Source organism: Vitis vinifera, chromosome 11 (assembly GCF_030704535.1).
Source record: "Vitis vinifera cultivar Pinot Noir 40024 chromosome 11, ASM3070453v1".
Taxonomy (NCBI): Eukaryota; Viridiplantae; Streptophyta; class Magnoliopsida; order Vitales; family Vitaceae; genus Vitis; species Vitis vinifera.
In genome coordinates, this window is record NC_081815.1 from 1,165,530 (window position 1) to 1,182,761 (window position 17,232).

The following is a 17,232-nucleotide window of genomic DNA, read 5'->3' on the forward strand; positions in this document are numbered from 1 at the left end:
TTTAGAATTGGCTTTACTTCCTCCCAACAACCAAACAACCAAACAACCGTCTTGTCAAAATAGCAATCAACAAATATAGAAAGATCACCTTTGAACGATTTACTATAATGTACAAAAGTGGAGGAAGCAAAACCCATCACAAACACCAAACCTCTATCGATGACTTCATTTAGTAGGTTGTATGGGGGTATATATGTAATTTTATTACGAGTGTCACCATCTCGACCCAAATAGTAGATGAGAAGTTGATTTAGTGGTCAACCTAGTTTATTTCCCCCACGAATCATAATGTGAATTTGAAATTTGAATGGCTTATATTCTCATCATGATGTTTAGCCCTTTTAGATAGAATGATCTTGACCCATCCTGCTACTTTTGACATATAAGAGGTAATTAGTTTCATTAGCAATAATTTTTTTTGACTTTAATTATAAATTAAAATTCAAGTTAAAGCAACAATTTTTTGAAAATTCATAGAATATAAATTAATTTATTGTAACAGTTAAAATATGGTTGAGCAATATTAAACTTTTTTTAAAAATAATAATATTTTAAAATTACCAGTAAAAAGGAATTAAAATAAATCACTAAAAATTAAAAGCAGGTAGGATGTGGGTCAATCATAAATGCCTTGTTTTAAAGTTTTATTACATTTGGAAATATGATAAATTTTATGATATATTTTTTTGGAATTAAAACTGGGAATTGAATATATATTTTATTTAAAAAAAAAGGTTAATTAAAAGAAAAGAGAGAGAGAGTATGGAAGTTAAAGAAAACAGAGGAGACAACAAATTTTATAAAATATAAAATAAATAAATAATTATTTATTTATAATGTGTTTATCATGGAGTGGAACGTTAAACAACCGGGGTTTCGTCCAGTATTTGAACTCTGAAAAATCTGACCAAACTGGAGCAGCTTTTTGGCTACTATGGGCCATAGGTGGAAACTGCCAACGATGCTACATCCGGAAAAAGGCCAAGCCAACGTATGTAACAAACTAACAATACTAAAGTGCGACCACTGCACCCTATATATACCTCACTCCTTAGTTCTCAAACGTCCGATTGTATTTGATGTGGGTCATATGATCGTGATCATGGTCAAGAGTCACCGAGTGGCTTCCAGAAGATCATACATCTCGTCCACGTGTCACTTCCAAGTCATCACATCTCACCCGATCCGGAACTACTCATTATCTGACCGAGCCCGAACGGAGAATCTGGAGATCCACCGTCGTGCTGTCCGGGAACATGATTCTGCGGGCGCCCGCCGTTTGAGTATCGGAGTGTGGCGGTTAGGGGTTTGATAGCGGCAGAGTGGAGCAGCTCAGCTGTCATTGATGAGCGGTTTGAGGGGGAAGGAAGAGCGGGTGAGGATCTTCATTTAAGGCGATGCTGAGGCGGAGAAAGGGCTCGGAGCCCGAGAAGAGTTCGGGGGGTGATTCGAAGGATCAGAGAGAGGATGAGAGCAAGAAGGAGAAGGAGAAGGAGAAGGAGAAGGAGAAGGGGAAGCTGAAGAGTACGAAGAAATGGTCGTGTATCGATAATTGTTGCTGGTTTGTTGGTTGTATTTGTTCAATTTGGTGGTTTTTGCTGTTTCTCTTCAACGCCATGCCGGCTTCGTTTCCTCAATACGTGACCGAGGCGATCACCGGTCCATTGCCAGATCCGCCGGGCGTGAAATTGAGGAAAGAGGGCTTGACGGTGAAACATCCGGTTGTTTTCGTCCCCGGGATCGTCACCGGTGGGCTCGAGCTCTGGGAAGGGCATCAGTGCGCAGATGGATTGTTTAGGAAGAGGCTTTGGGGAGGCACATTTGGAGAGGTGTACAAAAGGTATTTATTTATTTTTCATGGATATTTTAGAGATAGTTAATTTGATGTTGGCATAGGCCGATTAGTATGATTTTATGGGGTTACTGTTTATATTTTTAAATTTTTGCACAAATGTAAGATATTTGTCAACATGATGACTATGACGTGAGAGGAAGTGGCTTGGAATGTGAATTGGGTTAGCCATGGATGAGGTTGCTGGAAAGCATCCATCTCATATTGAGTTGGCGAAGGTTATTCATTGGTAGAAATTGGGATTTAATAAACAAGTGAAAGCTGTTTGTAGTAACTGTTATTGGATTGGGTTTTTGATCATTTGGGAACGTTCTGTAAGTGGACAATGACTTTGAAAGCAACTCTAGGGCGAGGTGATAGAACCTTTAGAGTTAGCCGTGGGGGAGGGGAGGCCTGGTTTGGAAGAAACGGTATCAGCATAGATGATACCACATGCCGGTCCTACTTTTGCATAATATTGTGAACGGTCAAAATCTTTAATAGAGAGGGGCATTTAAGTTGGAAAAAATATATCGAAGGTTGAGGGGAGAAAGAGCATAAAAAGGAGCATAGAAGGACCAGGTAAAGGAAACTTTTGGTACTCGGCTTCATTTAATGTTAATGGACTTTATAAGGTCTAGATAGTAAAATATTTGAAACCATTCATGATGAGATGTTCTGCTGCCATTTCAAATAACTCTCTTGACAAGTTGCATGGGGTGATTTTTAGGTTACTGATTATGTTCTATAGAAGGTTTTGCTGCTCATTTGTCAAGGTTAAAAGAAAACAATGGCTAAGTCTCTGTTGAATATTTCATGCTTTTCTGCTTTCCATTAATTGGTTATTGGTGGTTGGCTTGCAAAAAACTTGTTACCATGGGCATTTCCTGCTATATGTATCGTCCCACCTAACTATTTTGTTGTTTATAGCATGTTATCCTACTGAAAGGCACTGTCGTTTTTGTAATTTAGGTGCATTTTAAATCACTCTTTTTACTAAAACATTTGGAAATAGCTTCCTGGGGCATTTTTGTGGAAAAATTAATTCCCATTGGAAAATAAGGTTTTAGCCAATAGGACTGTGATTCATCTCCCTGCAGTCACTAAATTCACCCAATCTTGCTCTTGTTAATATGTGGTTAATTTCACCAAGTATTTCTGGCAGCAACCATAGTTTGGTAACTCTAGTCGTACTGGATTTTCATGTGAGGTCTTATAATTATGCTGACTTAATTGACTAATAACAGTATGTGTTTTCCTATGTTTCTGCTTACTTTTTGCAGACCCTTGTGCTGGGTTGAGCACATGTCACTGGATAATGAAACTGGATTGGATCCTCCTGGCATAAGGATTAGACCTGTATCTGGACTTGTGGCAGCTGATTACTTTGCTCCTGGTTATTTTGTATGGGCAGTTTTAATTGCTAACTTGGCTCGCATAGGATATGAGGAGAAAACCATGTATATGGCAGCATATGATTGGAGAATTTCATTTCAAAACACTGAGGTATCTATTTGACATGAAAACTATCTTCCTACTTGAAAATATTTTGTTTGTAGATTTCTCTTAAAACTGTGTTAATGTGGTATTCTCTGCCATAAATCTGGGGTTTCCTTATAATATATATATATATATTTTTCTCTTACTGGCTTATATCAGCATTCTGTTATATTGCATTGATCAGGTAAGGGACCAATCGCTGAGCAGAATAAAAAGTAATATAGAGCTCATGGTAGCTACAAATGGTGGGAAAAAGGTGGTTGTTATCCCACATTCAATGGGTGTATTATATTTTCTGCATTTTATGAAATGGGTTGAGGCACCAGCTCCAATGGGTGGTGGGGGTGGATCAGGTTGGTGTGCTAAGCATATAAAGGCTGTAATGAACATCGGTGGACCATTTTTAGGTGTTCCAAAAGCAGTTTCAGGACTTTTCTCTGCTGAAGCCAAGGACATTGCTGTAGCCAGGTTGGTTTAATCACTGTGAAGCTAATGTACTAGGTTACCATCCTGTGATGAATTTCTTCCTTTGTCTGTCCTAAATACTGATCGATGAGATATTCTTGTCACTTCAAGTGGGGGATATGTTCAGTTTATTATATTTTTTGTACTCTGAATATCTGATCCACCATAATAAATTATCAAACTTAGGGCCTGTCCATTTCACTCTGTATGCATGAATGTCTGGTGATGCTGTTCATCATCCAATAGGTTTTTCTGTGTTAAATGTGTAGCACAAACTACAAACCCTAGAACAACTGTTTCCCCCTTCTCCTGTAGATACTTCCCCTACCAGGAAATGTAAAAAGAGATAGATGTGGAATTAAGTCCAATTCCTTTTTTTTTTTTCCTCAAAAAGACCATTGTTGTTACCTCATGTGGTGTTCTAGTATATTTGTTCTAGTATCTACATTGTGATGGATTCTGCTCTTTTTACCAGCATCGGCCTTTCTTTTAACCATCCTCTTTGGATGACACACTATTATCGCTTGAAATGATGTGTCATTTGTTTTCGGGATAATCCATAGCTTTTTACATTAATTCATCTATTGGTTTAGATCGAGTTTGAATGGTGAAATATTTTGATATCGATTGACTATTATTGCTTGTTCCAGTTCCAGATCAGTACAAAGAATCTTGTCCAGAGTGATAACTGTACAAGGCACCTACATCTCTGAATGTACTTAGTATTATATGTCATTTACTGAAGCACCTTAATTAATTTTCTGATTTAGACATCTATGTAAATTGTTATTGTTATGTCTCTTTTTTTATGGAACATTGCTACTGTTGCAGGGGTATTGCACCAGGTTTTCTGGATGCAGATGTATTTGGTCTTCAAACTTTACAACATGTGATGCGAATGACCCGAACTTGGGATTCAACAATGTCAATGATACCGAAAGGTGGAGACACTGTTTGGGGCAACCTTGATTGGTCTCCAGAAGCTGAATACAGCTGTAATCCAAAAAAGCAGATGAATAATGATAACAAGACTGCTGACCAGACTGAGAAAGGGAGTCTGGGATTGAAAAACAGTATGAATTATGGAAGAATTATATCATTTGGGAAGGATGTAGCCGAGGCACACTCATCCAGGATTGAGAGGTTGGACTTTAGGGTAATGTTTCCAAGTTCCAATTTGCTGCCATACTTTAGAAGCTATTCTGGTAAATCAAATAGATTTTTGTGTGTATAATGCAATCTTTAAATGAGTGTTAGTTCCAGTCAGTCTACTTGTGACTTCATAAAAGTAGCTGATTTGGTTTACATGATAACAATTTTTATTATGGAATTCTGGATTTGCTGTTGGCCATACCCTTCATAATGTGGTTAGTTCTGGGTGTCTGTCAGTGTTTCCTCCTCTGCTTGCTTTATAATTTAAAGAACGTCTTCCCCCTGTTCCATTTTTATATTTCCCCATAACTATGAATTCCAGGTCTTGCAAATGCATGCTCACTGCTATAACATGATCAGTACTTATTTAACTGAACTGCGTTGCGCAGAGTTCTCACTTTTGTGTACTTAGAGGTTCTTTTGATTTACAGGGTGCTGTTAAGGGTAAGAACTTTGTCAACACAACTTGCCGTGATATCTGGACGGAGTACGATGACATGGGCATCGGAGGTGTTCAAGCTGTTGTAGATTACAAGTCTTACACTGCTGACTCAATCCTGGATCTCCTTCATTTTGTTGCCCCAAAGATGATGTCACGAGGAGATGCTCATTTTTCATATGGGATTGCTGACAATTTGGATGACCCAAAATATAAACACTACAAATATTGGTCAAACCCCTTGGAAACAAAGTGAGGCTACAACCTTTTTTTCATTTTCCTAGTAATGATGTATTGAATTTAGTGCACCATTTTTTTTTTCTTTTTACTTCCAAAAGGCTGTTGTTAGCAATTTAGTTCAGTTATTTGAAGTGAATTTGCATATGTGAAGAACTCTTGTTTAAGCTTTTGGTTTGCCGAGTCTGCATCAATTCCCGATGGGAGGTTAGATTAGAAATCATAACCTGGAAATAATAAAATCAATGTAATTAATCCAATTGTTGGAAATTCTATCTCTACTGATCTGAAAAGGTTTCACCTTGGCTGATAATGCTACTGTGTTGTTTCTTGGTCACCTGTTTTGGTCCTTTTTATTGTAGAAATGTATAATTTTTCTCCTTTTCTAGCTAATAAGTTGTCCAAGTCCATTATTTGGGCGAATAATTCATCTTTGTGATTCTGTTTGCAGATTACCAAATGCGCCAGACATGGAGATCTATTCTATGTATGGAGTTGGAATTCCAACTGAAAGGGCATATGTTTACAAGTTGACTCCTGGTGCTGAATGCTACATTCCCTTTCAGATAGATACCTCGGCAGACGGGAGCAGCAAGGACACCTGTCTAAAAGGTGGGGTCTTTTCTGTGGATGGAGACGAGACTGTTCCTGTTCTAAGTGCAGGATTCATGTGTGCAAAAGCTTGGCGGGGTAAAACGCGATTCAATCCTTCAGGCATACAAACTTACATAAGAGAATATGATCACGCTCCTCCAGCTAATCTTCTAGAGGGCCGTGGCACCCAAAGTGGTGCTCATGTTGATATAATGGGGAATTTTGCATTGATTGAGGATATTATAAGGGTAGCAGCAGGGGCTACAGGAAAGGACTTGGGTGGAGATCGAGTTTATTCTGATATTTTCAAGTGGTCAGAAAAGATCAATTTGAAGCTTTAGATTGGTTTGGTGAGTACTTGAATCTTATTGATAAAATTTCTCTGAATAAATGGACTATATATTGGCACAGGCACTTCATGTTGGCACTTGGACCTCTGAATATCGGCTTTGACATCAGTTTTGGTCCTCGTGTAATAGACAATGGAGTTTCAGAAAAGCTCTTGGTTGAAAATCTGAAATATCTAAAATTCAAAATTGCCTGGAGTTGAAAGTTTTTCTGGTTCAAAATATCCCACAATAAGAATTCAGCCTTTTACATCGTTGAACAAATAATTCAGCTCAAGTCAACTGAGATCTCTTTCGATCAACTTGGGGTCTGTTACACTTCTAAAATTTCCCATTTTGCTCTATCTTCTGTTAGTTCTTGTCTTAAATCATAGGTATCATATCTGATAATAGCCAGAGGACACCCAGAGGGAAAAAAAAAAAACTATATTTTCAGATGTAAGGCTTCTGTTGCCACTTTCATATTCTGTAATCATTTCATTCTCTGCTCACCAATCTCTCCTCTCTCTTTTTTTGGGTAAGGGTCCCAGTTTCCTGCCATTTCGATATTCTGATTACGCCTTTATATTCTTCCCCCACCTTTATCAGTAACACATGAAATCATACTTGTTTCTGTTCAAGCAGATCTCTGTGCTTCATCACCCTGCTGATGGTCGCTCGGGGCAGCAGTCCTGCTTGCTGCGGTAAGCTTCCCTACTTCCATTGCCTTGCCAGCCCAAGGAACACTGATTATGTGCTGTCATTCACATGTACTTATAGCCTGTAGTTTGGGGAGCTGACAAATCTGGTTCATGAAACCGGTTTCCCACTTTGTACCAGATTCTCTTACCATGCTAGGCTCTCTTAATTTCAAGAGTGCCTGAAATTTTGAAACTTTTGATTAAATTATTTGATATTAGTTAATAAAAGGATAGATCGATATCCACCATTTACCTTCATTAGCCCACATATCAAACCATTAAAATTAATACATTAGCTCATGATTTCCTCATCCTTGGATTTTTTTATCTTTTCTTAATAGTTTTAGTTTCTTTTAATGTGCATCTTAGAATAATTTAAGTACATAATCTAGTATTGTTCTGGGGCTCTTATCCGATGAATTTTTGTCTCATACTGGTAGGTGAACAATTGACCCGTACAGATAATGTTTATGATGATTATTTGTTCTGGTTCTTTCTCATGTTTGCTGTGTTTTTATACGTGGTCTGAACAGCTGTACTTCTCCTATTACACATGGGGAAGTACATGCCATTCCAGAATCTTATCTGTCTCTCTTTCTACAAAGCTCTGTGCTGATGATGTCTTTGCAAATATAAAGTTTTCCTGGGAAAGTTGCTTTTGATGCTATCCTTATCCTTCTAGTAATAAATACGAATTTGATAATGGTTGTATCTTGATAACGTTATGGAAAAAATTACACAAGGGCATGGGAGACTTTGGTGGAAGGAATGATAACTGCCTTTTGCTTTTGGAAAATAGAAAAATAAATAAATAATGGTAGGGTAGGTAACAACGACATGTATTTTTTTCTATATTTACTAATTACTGCCCATCTAATTCTAATAAAAGTGTCGGTGCAATTAACACTTCTTTTAAACTATGTTTAAAAATTTTATTTTTATATAAAAATTGAGATAACCCATCAAAATTATCAAGACCCAGATGAAAGTGTAAAAGCTATTTTTAAATTTATTTTAGAAATTAAATAGATATAATTAAATTTTCGCCTTTTTGTTATAAATTTAAAGAAAAAAAACCAACCGGCCAAGTGCAAAAATAAAATCTAAGGTGCAGCTCCTGGCTAGCATTGCCAAAATTTTTCACAAGTTCAAACCCCAATTGGACATATATTCTCAAAATGTTAGCATTTACACCCAAAAACAAACGAAATAAAAAAAAGAAAAAGAAAAAAACTCTGCTTTTAAAAGAAAGCAAACCAAACCAAACTTTGGATTATCACTGGCTCCACAAATCTCAAGGCAGAGTTACACAGTGACAGAAGAAATCAAAGCAATAGGTTAGCAACTCAGCAGGCTTTTATGGTTAACTCAGCAGTGAGTGGTGACTCTGCCTTTTTTTAGGTAAAAGAAAGCATGGATGGATAGAAGAGTAAAAGACAAAAAAGAGAGAGCTTTTGGGTTTGGCTTTGAATTGAATTCGTCGGTAGTGGGGTTTAGGACATAGGGGTCAAATGCCACCAGCGGTAGAGTCTTGTTCCTCTTCAAAGCCCTTAGTCTTCTTCCTTACTCCATGTAAGGGAAGGGCCTTCATAGACTCTAGCTCCATTACTAGACAGCATTGACTACTGGACGAATACCCTTTTCATCTTCCTTATCCTCTTATATGTATATATATATATATTTTTTTACCAACCTGACCTCTCTTTGGGAGATTCTTAATACTTAATATTTAAAATGATTTTAAGTTATTAATTCATTAAATTTATTTATCAAAGCTATTTTTAAATTTAACTTATAATAATATTAAATGTATATAATACGTTTAATCATTTAAATTAAGCCATTAAATAATATTAAATAGACAAGTTGATTTATCAAAGATATTTGATCAAACTTAATATTTAATACTTCATGACTTAACATGATTTTAAGTTGAATTATGTTCAAATTATTAAGTTGATTTATTAAAAATATTTTTAATTTAATAATTTAAATTATGTCCTTAAATAATTAAACACATTTGATAAACTAATTGACTATAAAATCATAATAATTAATTTATTTTTTGTGTTAATTTTTTTTTCCTTATTTGCTCATATCTAAGGATGTTATATTTTTCAACTCTACATCCCCAAATTTTTTATAGTAAATATTTTTTGAAGATTTTATATTTATAAAATACTTAAAATATGGATATTTAATGAATGAATTTATTGTTTAAGATGAATGAAAATAGATATTGGTTAAAATTAATGATGGTAAATATTAGTTAAAAATAAATAAAGGAAAATAGGTCGATTTATAAAAAAATTGATATTAATTTTATTAAATAATCTTAATATTTAAAATAAAAATTAAATAATAAATTTCAAATTATTAATTTAAGAATAATTTAAATTTAAATTAATTTAAATTATTAAATAATAAGTATTAAGTTTGATTAAATTATCCATTTTAAAAAAATTATATCAAGAATTATTAATTTTCCTATAAAATGAGCTACAGCCCAAGATTTTGGTTTGAAATAGCATTTTAGTTTTATTTTTGTTAAAGTCATTGATCATAAATTTAATGGGAAAATATAGATTAAAAGTTAATTCATATATATATTTCCATGGAAAATAAAAAAGGAGATATTTTTATTTTTCTAAGTGGGTGAAAAAACAACAAATATGTTTATAAGCCGCATTAAATAGGGTAAGCGAAAAAAAATTGCAACCAAACGGTCTGTAGCGGGGTATTTTGGGAATAAAAACAAAAATTCACTGTCGCTTACTAAACTTTTTGAAACAGTGTCGTTATCTGAAGGTGGAGGGGCATTTTCGGAAATAGATAAGGCAGATTGGGCAAAAGATGAAAGAATTAGGATCGGATTCAACGCAAGGTCACGCGCAGTCAATGAGGGGAAATCCACCGCATTTGAAAAGCAGCGGTTTTTAGGGGGTGATTGGGGGCAGAAGCAAGGGCGCGTGGGAAAGCGTGGCGACTACCTGTGATGGACAGTTAAGGGCGGCTGAGGGATGGAGTGAATAGAGGCAGGGGTAGAGGGGCTGTTTGGGAAGTGGTGGGCCACCCAGAAAAAGACGTTAATTGCAAGAAAACAAATTCAATGGTGATGGTAGTGGTGGTGGTGGGTGGAGTGTGTTTGTATTGGGGTTTTGAGTATTTGTTTGTTTTTTGGTTGTGTGTGTGTTTACAGCAAAGCCCAAGAAAGATAGAGAGAGAAAACAGTTTGTATAGAGAGAGGTGTGAAGGGTTTCAAGGGAGGAGACATGCCCAACTTCATCCCAACATCTATATTCCTTGCTTCTTCTTCTTCTTCTCTCACAGGTCCTCTCTTGATCTCTTCTCCTTTTCCCTTCTCCACTGTTCGCCTTTTTTCTTTCTCCATCTGCTTTCCTTTTGGGATTTTTCATTTTCCTTTTTCTCTTCTTGACTTCTTGCGCTTGCCTCATTTCTTGTTGGTTTATGAGTCTACAGTCCAAGTGGGTTTTCGTTTTTATTTGCTTTGTGTTGAATGCATGGTGGGTTTGAGTTCATGTTGATGTCGTTGCTGTGGTGGTGAAGATGGGAAAAGGGATAATAATGGGTAAAGCTGTTGCCGGTGATGGATTCTGACTCTTGTGGATGTTGTGGGTATTTTGCTTTCTGAGATTTTGCTTGTGGGTATTTCATATATCTATGCATTTCGATTTTGGGAATGGATTTTTCTGCAACGGTGTGAACTGGTTTTCATTCATATTGATGTATTTTTTTCTTTTTTTTTTCCAGAGTTGTTTCCCAGTTTTTGTAATGGGTTTGTGGTTTACCCATTTGGATGGGCCATCTGGGACTGTGGTTGAGTCATGGGTAGTTGGATTCATTCATTGAAGATTGGTTAAATGGGCTATTGAAATTTTATTATGTTTTATAAGGAGGGTCCAGGTTATTAGGCGTGGTCGGTGATGTCCCATTGTCAGTCCGGTTGCTTGGTATTCTTTGTTAAAAGTTAAAATATAAAAGTAAAAAACAGAAGAAGAAGAAAAGGATTGTTTTCTTTAATCTATAAATTTCTGTCTGGTTCTTGCTTGTTTGTTGTATGCTCCAAAAACTGGGTTCTCTGCCTTGGCACATTGACCAGGCTTATTCTATTGGATTTAACTTTTTTTTTCCTTTTTTTTTAAAGAATACTGGGAAACTTAAGTTTTCTTGGGTGGTTTATGGATTTGAAAAGACTTTAAGATAGAGGGGGTGCTTGTTTCTGAAGAACTTGTCCAGTGTTTTTGCTGTGTAAATGATTATAAGTTAATCTCCTATGCTTGCCAGTAATAAGTGACGAGATCGGTCTAATTGGTCAGTGAACAAAGTTGTAGATGAAAGTGTATAGAGCTCTTCATTTGTGAGAAAAATTTGGAGTAATTTTTTTGGGGTAGGGGAAAACACCAAAAGCCCTTCCTTACCAGTTCTTTGCAATGAAATGGTTGTTTATGGTCCAAGAAAGAAAGGAAGAAAGAAAAACCAAATTAAAACTTACAAATTACTAATTCTTTGGCATTAAATTAAGCCTATTCTACAAGAGTTTTGAAGAGCATAGGCTGTTTGTGGTGATATTCTCCATGTTTGGTCTGGTAAATAGCTTCATCTACACTATCAGAGCTGACCTGAAGTTGCATACAGTGGGCTGGGTTTGTTCTTCATGGAACAAGTATTTCGCATTATATTGGTTTCACTCACATTGATATTGATTTATTGATGGAACAAGATTTGATATTGATTTATTTCAATGGGTTTGCTCTTCATGAAACAAGTATTTCACACTTTGACTTACTTTGTGTTTTAGGTAGGTGAATGGTCTTTATAGCTGATGCTATGGCAGTGTAGTACGCATGTTGAGGTGTGTTTTTTCTCCTTTCTCAAGTGGGTTTGGTTTTATGTGCATGCTTGCTTGCTGCTCTGCTGCTATTGGTATTTGAACGAATGTGGAGTTAGCACTATATTAATAAGGCTTCCTTTTGAAATTTATTAATGTTCTTTGAAGTTTAAATAGATTAGAAGCATATAGGAATGATAGCAATATTAAAATATGGTTGCAATTAACTGGAAGCTGATGCTGGGCAAGTGTCTTATTGTATTATGTGTTATGTACAACCTTTAGAATTGGTGGGATTATTGATGTGATAGTATGTATTATGTACAATCTGCTCAATGAAAGTATCATGGAATTGGTGGGTAGACTGATGATGTTCTATCTAGCAGTTGAACCATGAAATACCATGTGCATTGGGTTTTCACATAAAATAATCTTTGTACATCTTGTGATGTCTTATATTGAGTGAAAGTAATGAAATTTTTTTTCCGAAGTGGCTAAAGAAAATCATTAATTGGGATGTTCTTTCTAGAGAACAACTAAGAACCAATTCTTATAGGAACGTTAGTGTGGTATGGGCCATTTCTGTCGTTTTCGTGCTTTTCTTTCTTTTATAAACCTTTGACAATTTTGTCCATCTTTTAATATTCTGAGACAGCCTGGCTTATTATATCTTGTGTTTTTCTTATGCAGCTATTCTCAAAGCAAGCTGAAAGGGTATATATTGTTTGTTATCCAGGATCTGAGGGGGTTTGCATCAAAGTGCAGGATGCACTTGTAAAATAGATGGCTATACGAATCGGAAACTTGCCCAAAAGAAGTTTTGATCAAAGTTCTGTTCATTCTATGCCCCATTTCACTGTTAATTGCCAAGCTTGGTGGAATTCAAATGAACAGCAGCTTCCAGAGTCTTTTTCAAAAAATCTAAGCTTGAAAGTTGAATCTCCGCCCCAACTCTATCAAAACATGAAGCAATTAGGTCTTCAACTACAAGACCAGGACTCATCCTCAAGTCAATCAACTGGTCAGTCTCACCAAGAAGTGTCTGCTATCGGAAGGACCAATTCTCAAGATCAATGTATTTCATCTGAATCTGGTACATACATTTTTAGTTTGCACATTTATATTTGTTGTTTTTTATCCCTTCTTTTCCAGTTGCGCTTTTAGGGTACAATATGTTACATTGACAGTGTTTGTTTTCTTTTTTCCTTTTTTTTTCACCTCTTAATAAAATTTTGAACTTATTTTCTAAAAAATGAGACAAATGAAAAGTAAAGTAAGAAGAAGGTTTATGTAATTTGGTAAGTGCAAGTTGAGTTGTGTTTACATCCAAGTTAGAAGCAAAATGTTTTAAGATGATCAATGTGAGGTAGGATTCTTTGTATATATTAGTTATTGTATTATATTAGTTATCCAGAGGTAAATTGGTGATACTTTCCCTGTAAAATTATTCCACAATGGAAGAAATAGAGAAATGCTTCTGGAGTATTGCTTGATAGTGGAGTTCCTATTCTTTATCATAAATAACAATGGGCTATCAAGCTCAAAAAAGAGTGTGTCTGAAATGAAGATGTTGAGATAGATGAGTGGCAATACAATACAATAAGAGAAGCTAGGGGGTCAGTAATCCAGGGTAAGATGAGGGAAATAGATGCACCTATAAGGAGCTACTTCAAGGTCAGCCACGAGAGGATTATCCTGAGGCCATAGCTTTGGGCCATGAGGAAGGGTATGATTAGATGTGATTTAAAGGAGGATAAGTCTCAAGAGCTGGATGGTGAAGAAAATATTTAGTGTAACTGATCCCCAGGAATTGATCACCTCAATTTGAATTTTGAAAATGGTTATAATTGCCTCATCATATATTTCTTCCATTAGTTCCATACTTCATAACTTGCATTCATGTGATACTGATTTTTATAATTGGTCCATGCACAACCTACCTTAATGAAATTATCTAAAACTTGGTCCTCAATTATTCTTGTTGCTAGACTAACCTAACATTAATTTAATGTTTGTCTGCTCCACATACTCAGTTCATGGTGAAAGTTGCGAGAAGCGTGTGGAAGGTCAAAGTCAAATGAAGCCAGTTTTCTTTATGGCTAATCCAGATGTTGTCTTCAATCCTTCACAAGTTGACTATGGCCATTCTGTGGTAAGTTGAAGTGCTGTCCTTGGGTGTCTTCTTGTTGCTTGCTTCTTAATCTAATGGTTTTCTCTCCCCATTGCAGACTCATGTTGCATATCCTTATGCTGATCCTTACCATGGGGGGTTAGTGGCTGCATATGGTCCACATGCTGTTGTAAGTTCTATCTAAATCATTGATTTACTGATAAATGTGCTGCCTACTTAATTTGCCTTTAGTTTAAAATACTTGTGGCACCATTTTTTGTGAAGGAGGTTGCCATTTCAACTCCTTTTAACCTCTTTTTTTTGTGCATACACAAAAGCAACTCAACACACTGGATACCATTTTGATCTATAATCTTTTAACAACTGACCGAAACTTTAGCTATATTCCAAGAATGGCTAAGAAGTAGTAACACATCAGTTAGGTGTTCAATCTCCTATGTCAAAGCCCCTGCTCAATCTTATTTCAATGGGATCTTCATTTCCACTGTATCTATTCTTTTTATGATATACTGTAATTGTTCTTTCTTCTGTGCTGTAATTATTATTGAAACTCAATCAGATTCAGCCCCAGCTGGTGGGGATAGCACCTACCAGAGTCCCACTGCCCTTTGATATTGCAGAGGATGGACCTATTTTTGTCAATGCAAAACAGTATCATGGAATTCTCAGGAGGAGGCAGTCACGAGCAAAGATGGAGGCCCAGAACAAACTTGTCAAAGCCCGAAAGGTATGGAAAACTCTCAGATACCACATTGGAGTAATAGGAATCTCATATCATGTCTGGAGTGTAAGGAAATTGAAATTTTTTTCTTGAAATCTGCAAGGGCAGAAGATTTTCCGGATGTTGAATTTGTTTTATGCTTGTATGTTGACATTTGTATGCATTACATAAACTAATATATTCTTGTGTCTGAATCTATAATCTGTTTGAATGCACAGAGCTTTTCTCCTCTAAACAACCATCCTTTCAATTTCATGCAGCCATATCTGCACGAGTCTCGGCATCTTCATGCCCTAAATAGGGTTAGAGGATCTGGTGGACGCTTCCTCAGCACGAAAAAGCTCCAAGAACCCGACTCAACTTCCAATGCTGGCTGTCATAGTGTATCTGGCTCTGGTCATTTTCACCAGAAGGGAGACACAACTGAGTATGAAGTCCATCAGTCTGATACTGGCAAATTTGTTGCTTCAACTACATCCAGCTCTGATGTCACCAGTGTCTCTAACAGTGATGTCCTTTTCAGGCAGCCGGAGCACAGGTTCTCAGGCATGTCTCCCCACATGGGTGGAGCCATGCAAGGTGGTGGCGGTGGGACTTATGGGCAATGGAGTCCTGCTCCTGGTTGTCCGGTGAGAAGTCGATAGGAACAAGATCGATGGAGTCACTGGTCTGGGCAATTCATCCTTGGCTTTGTTACTTTCGTTTCATGCGTGTTAAGAAGATAAACACATCAAACTTCATGGTGTAGTAGAAATACTCTGCCTTTCCCATTTCCAACTGCATACATTCTGGCTCTGTAAACATGGTTGAGAAGAGGCTATGCTTGAAACTCTCTGTTTGTGAACCATTGTTTTGTTTCTTCAAGACAATGTGAGATATTGGTTCACCGGTATTTTGTTTGTTGCTTACAGAAAGCAAACCCTGCCTTTTGTGCTAGTGTAGTGATGTTGATGCCAGTTTTTCTTTCATGCTAGATGATTAGAAGTCCTTTCTCTTTTTTATTTTATTTTATTTTGGTAGTTCTGATTTTATGAAGTATTTGGGAACTGTTATTGAAAAATTTAGTGTGATTCTTTAGCGTAGAAAATTGTTTTTTAATTTAGAAAATATGTTTGATAAATTTTTTGTTAAGATTGTTTTTTTTAGAATTTATTTAGAAAATAAATTATTTTTAGAATAATTATGAGGTATAAAAATAATAATTAAAAAAGTAAAGAATATTTTGAAATTTGTGTGTCATACATAAATCTAGTATATGAATTATTTGTTAAAAGCTTTTCTTAAATATTGTTTTTGGAAAATTGTTTGAAAATTTTCAAAGTAGTCCCAAGTCTTTGATTTGATTTGATTTTATTTTTGGTCATAATCATTTTTAATAAATTTTTTTTAAAAGACCTAATATAGCAGTTAGAAAAGTGTTATTCAACGTACAAAGTCCTCATTCTCTTTATTTATGAAACTTATTTTTAAGAACACACAATTTCCGTTGTTAATTGTTTTAAATTTAAGATGACAGATGACAACTGAAATTTTGGATGAGCAAAGCAAGCAAGCAGAGCAAAGAAAGTATGTGATGGCATATTCGGTAAAAAAAATAAAATTGTAGGTCCAGAATTGTGTGCTGTTAACGGTCGAGAACAAAGGAGAGATAATATATATATTTTTTTTTCAAAAAAAAGAAAAGAAAAGAAAATGGAAAAGGTGATGTAAAGAAATGATAAAAAGGAGGAAAAGAGAGAGATAAGAATCTTAAAAATAAAAATAAAATAATAAGAAAGAGAGAATGTGATAAGTGTTAAAAGGTATGCATTATGTTATGCCTAGATGTGATGGCTTTTCCGCTCCCTCCTTAGATTGCAAGAAAAGAACCCTAAGCTCAAAAGGACTAAAACTCATATTTAGTCCCATAAATATTCCATTGCATAGCATAAGCAACCTCTAACTGTTAGGCCCATGGGGTGTTTGAACATCTAATGAGGGGCATTTGAACACCCCTTATATATTATGAAGAATATTTTAATAAATTTTGTATCGCGTATGATAAATGTATAATACTTTTATGAAAAAAAATTGCCAAACTAATTTTTTATATCTTAATTTTCAAACAAAATTTTATTTTTAAATTATTACTTTGATTGTATTTTTGGTTCCAGTGAAAACCAAACACAAGCCATTCATGAGAACGTGATTCGTAATAGTAGGCCCGGTTCCTGTTGAGTTTAAAAGACTATAAAGTAAAAAAGCGGATCCAAACACGCCTTAACAACCGAAAACGCCGTCCGCAGT

At 35.7% G+C, this 17,232-nt stretch overlaps 2 protein-coding genes across 14 annotated transcripts; both read left to right on the plus strand.

Annotated features, from left to right (window-relative positions):
- Positions 1–800: 800 nt before the first annotated feature.
- LOC100259274 (phospholipid:diacylglycerol acyltransferase 1-like) lies at positions 801–7,503 on the plus strand. Its single transcript, XM_002278361.4, has 7 exons — positions 801–1,840; positions 3,115–3,337; positions 3,516–3,799; positions 4,628–4,952; positions 5,380–5,639; positions 6,076–6,568; positions 7,190–7,503. Exons 1-6 carry the CDS (start codon positions 1,398–1,400, stop codon positions 6,557–6,559), a joined length of 2,019 nt encoding a protein of 672 aa, XP_002278397.1. The 5' UTR covers positions 801–1,397; the 3' UTR covers positions 6,560–6,568; positions 7,190–7,503.
- A 2,857-nt stretch (positions 7,504–10,360) lies between these two features.
- LOC100249054 (nuclear transcription factor Y subunit A-4) lies at positions 10,361–15,919 on the plus strand. Of its 13 annotated transcripts, none has more exons than XM_059740755.1 (8): positions 10,375–10,575; positions 12,065–12,118; positions 12,785–13,169; positions 14,128–14,246; positions 14,323–14,394; positions 14,785–14,952; positions 15,207–15,373; positions 15,470–15,919. In XM_059740755.1, exons 3-8 carry the CDS (start codon positions 12,878–12,880, stop codon positions 15,588–15,590), a joined length of 939 nt encoding a protein of 312 aa, XP_059596738.1. In that variant the 5' UTR covers positions 10,375–10,575; positions 12,065–12,118; positions 12,785–12,877; the 3' UTR covers positions 15,591–15,919. The 13 variants fall into 13 exon arrangements, with proteins under 13 accessions (XP_010656146.1, XP_059596738.1, XP_010656145.1 ...); XM_010657845.3 differs by having other exon boundaries at positions 10,378–10,575; positions 12,785–13,187; XM_010657844.3 differs by having other exon boundaries at positions 10,361–10,575; positions 15,207–15,919.
- The last annotated feature ends 1,313 nt before the right edge of the window (positions 15,920–17,232 follow it).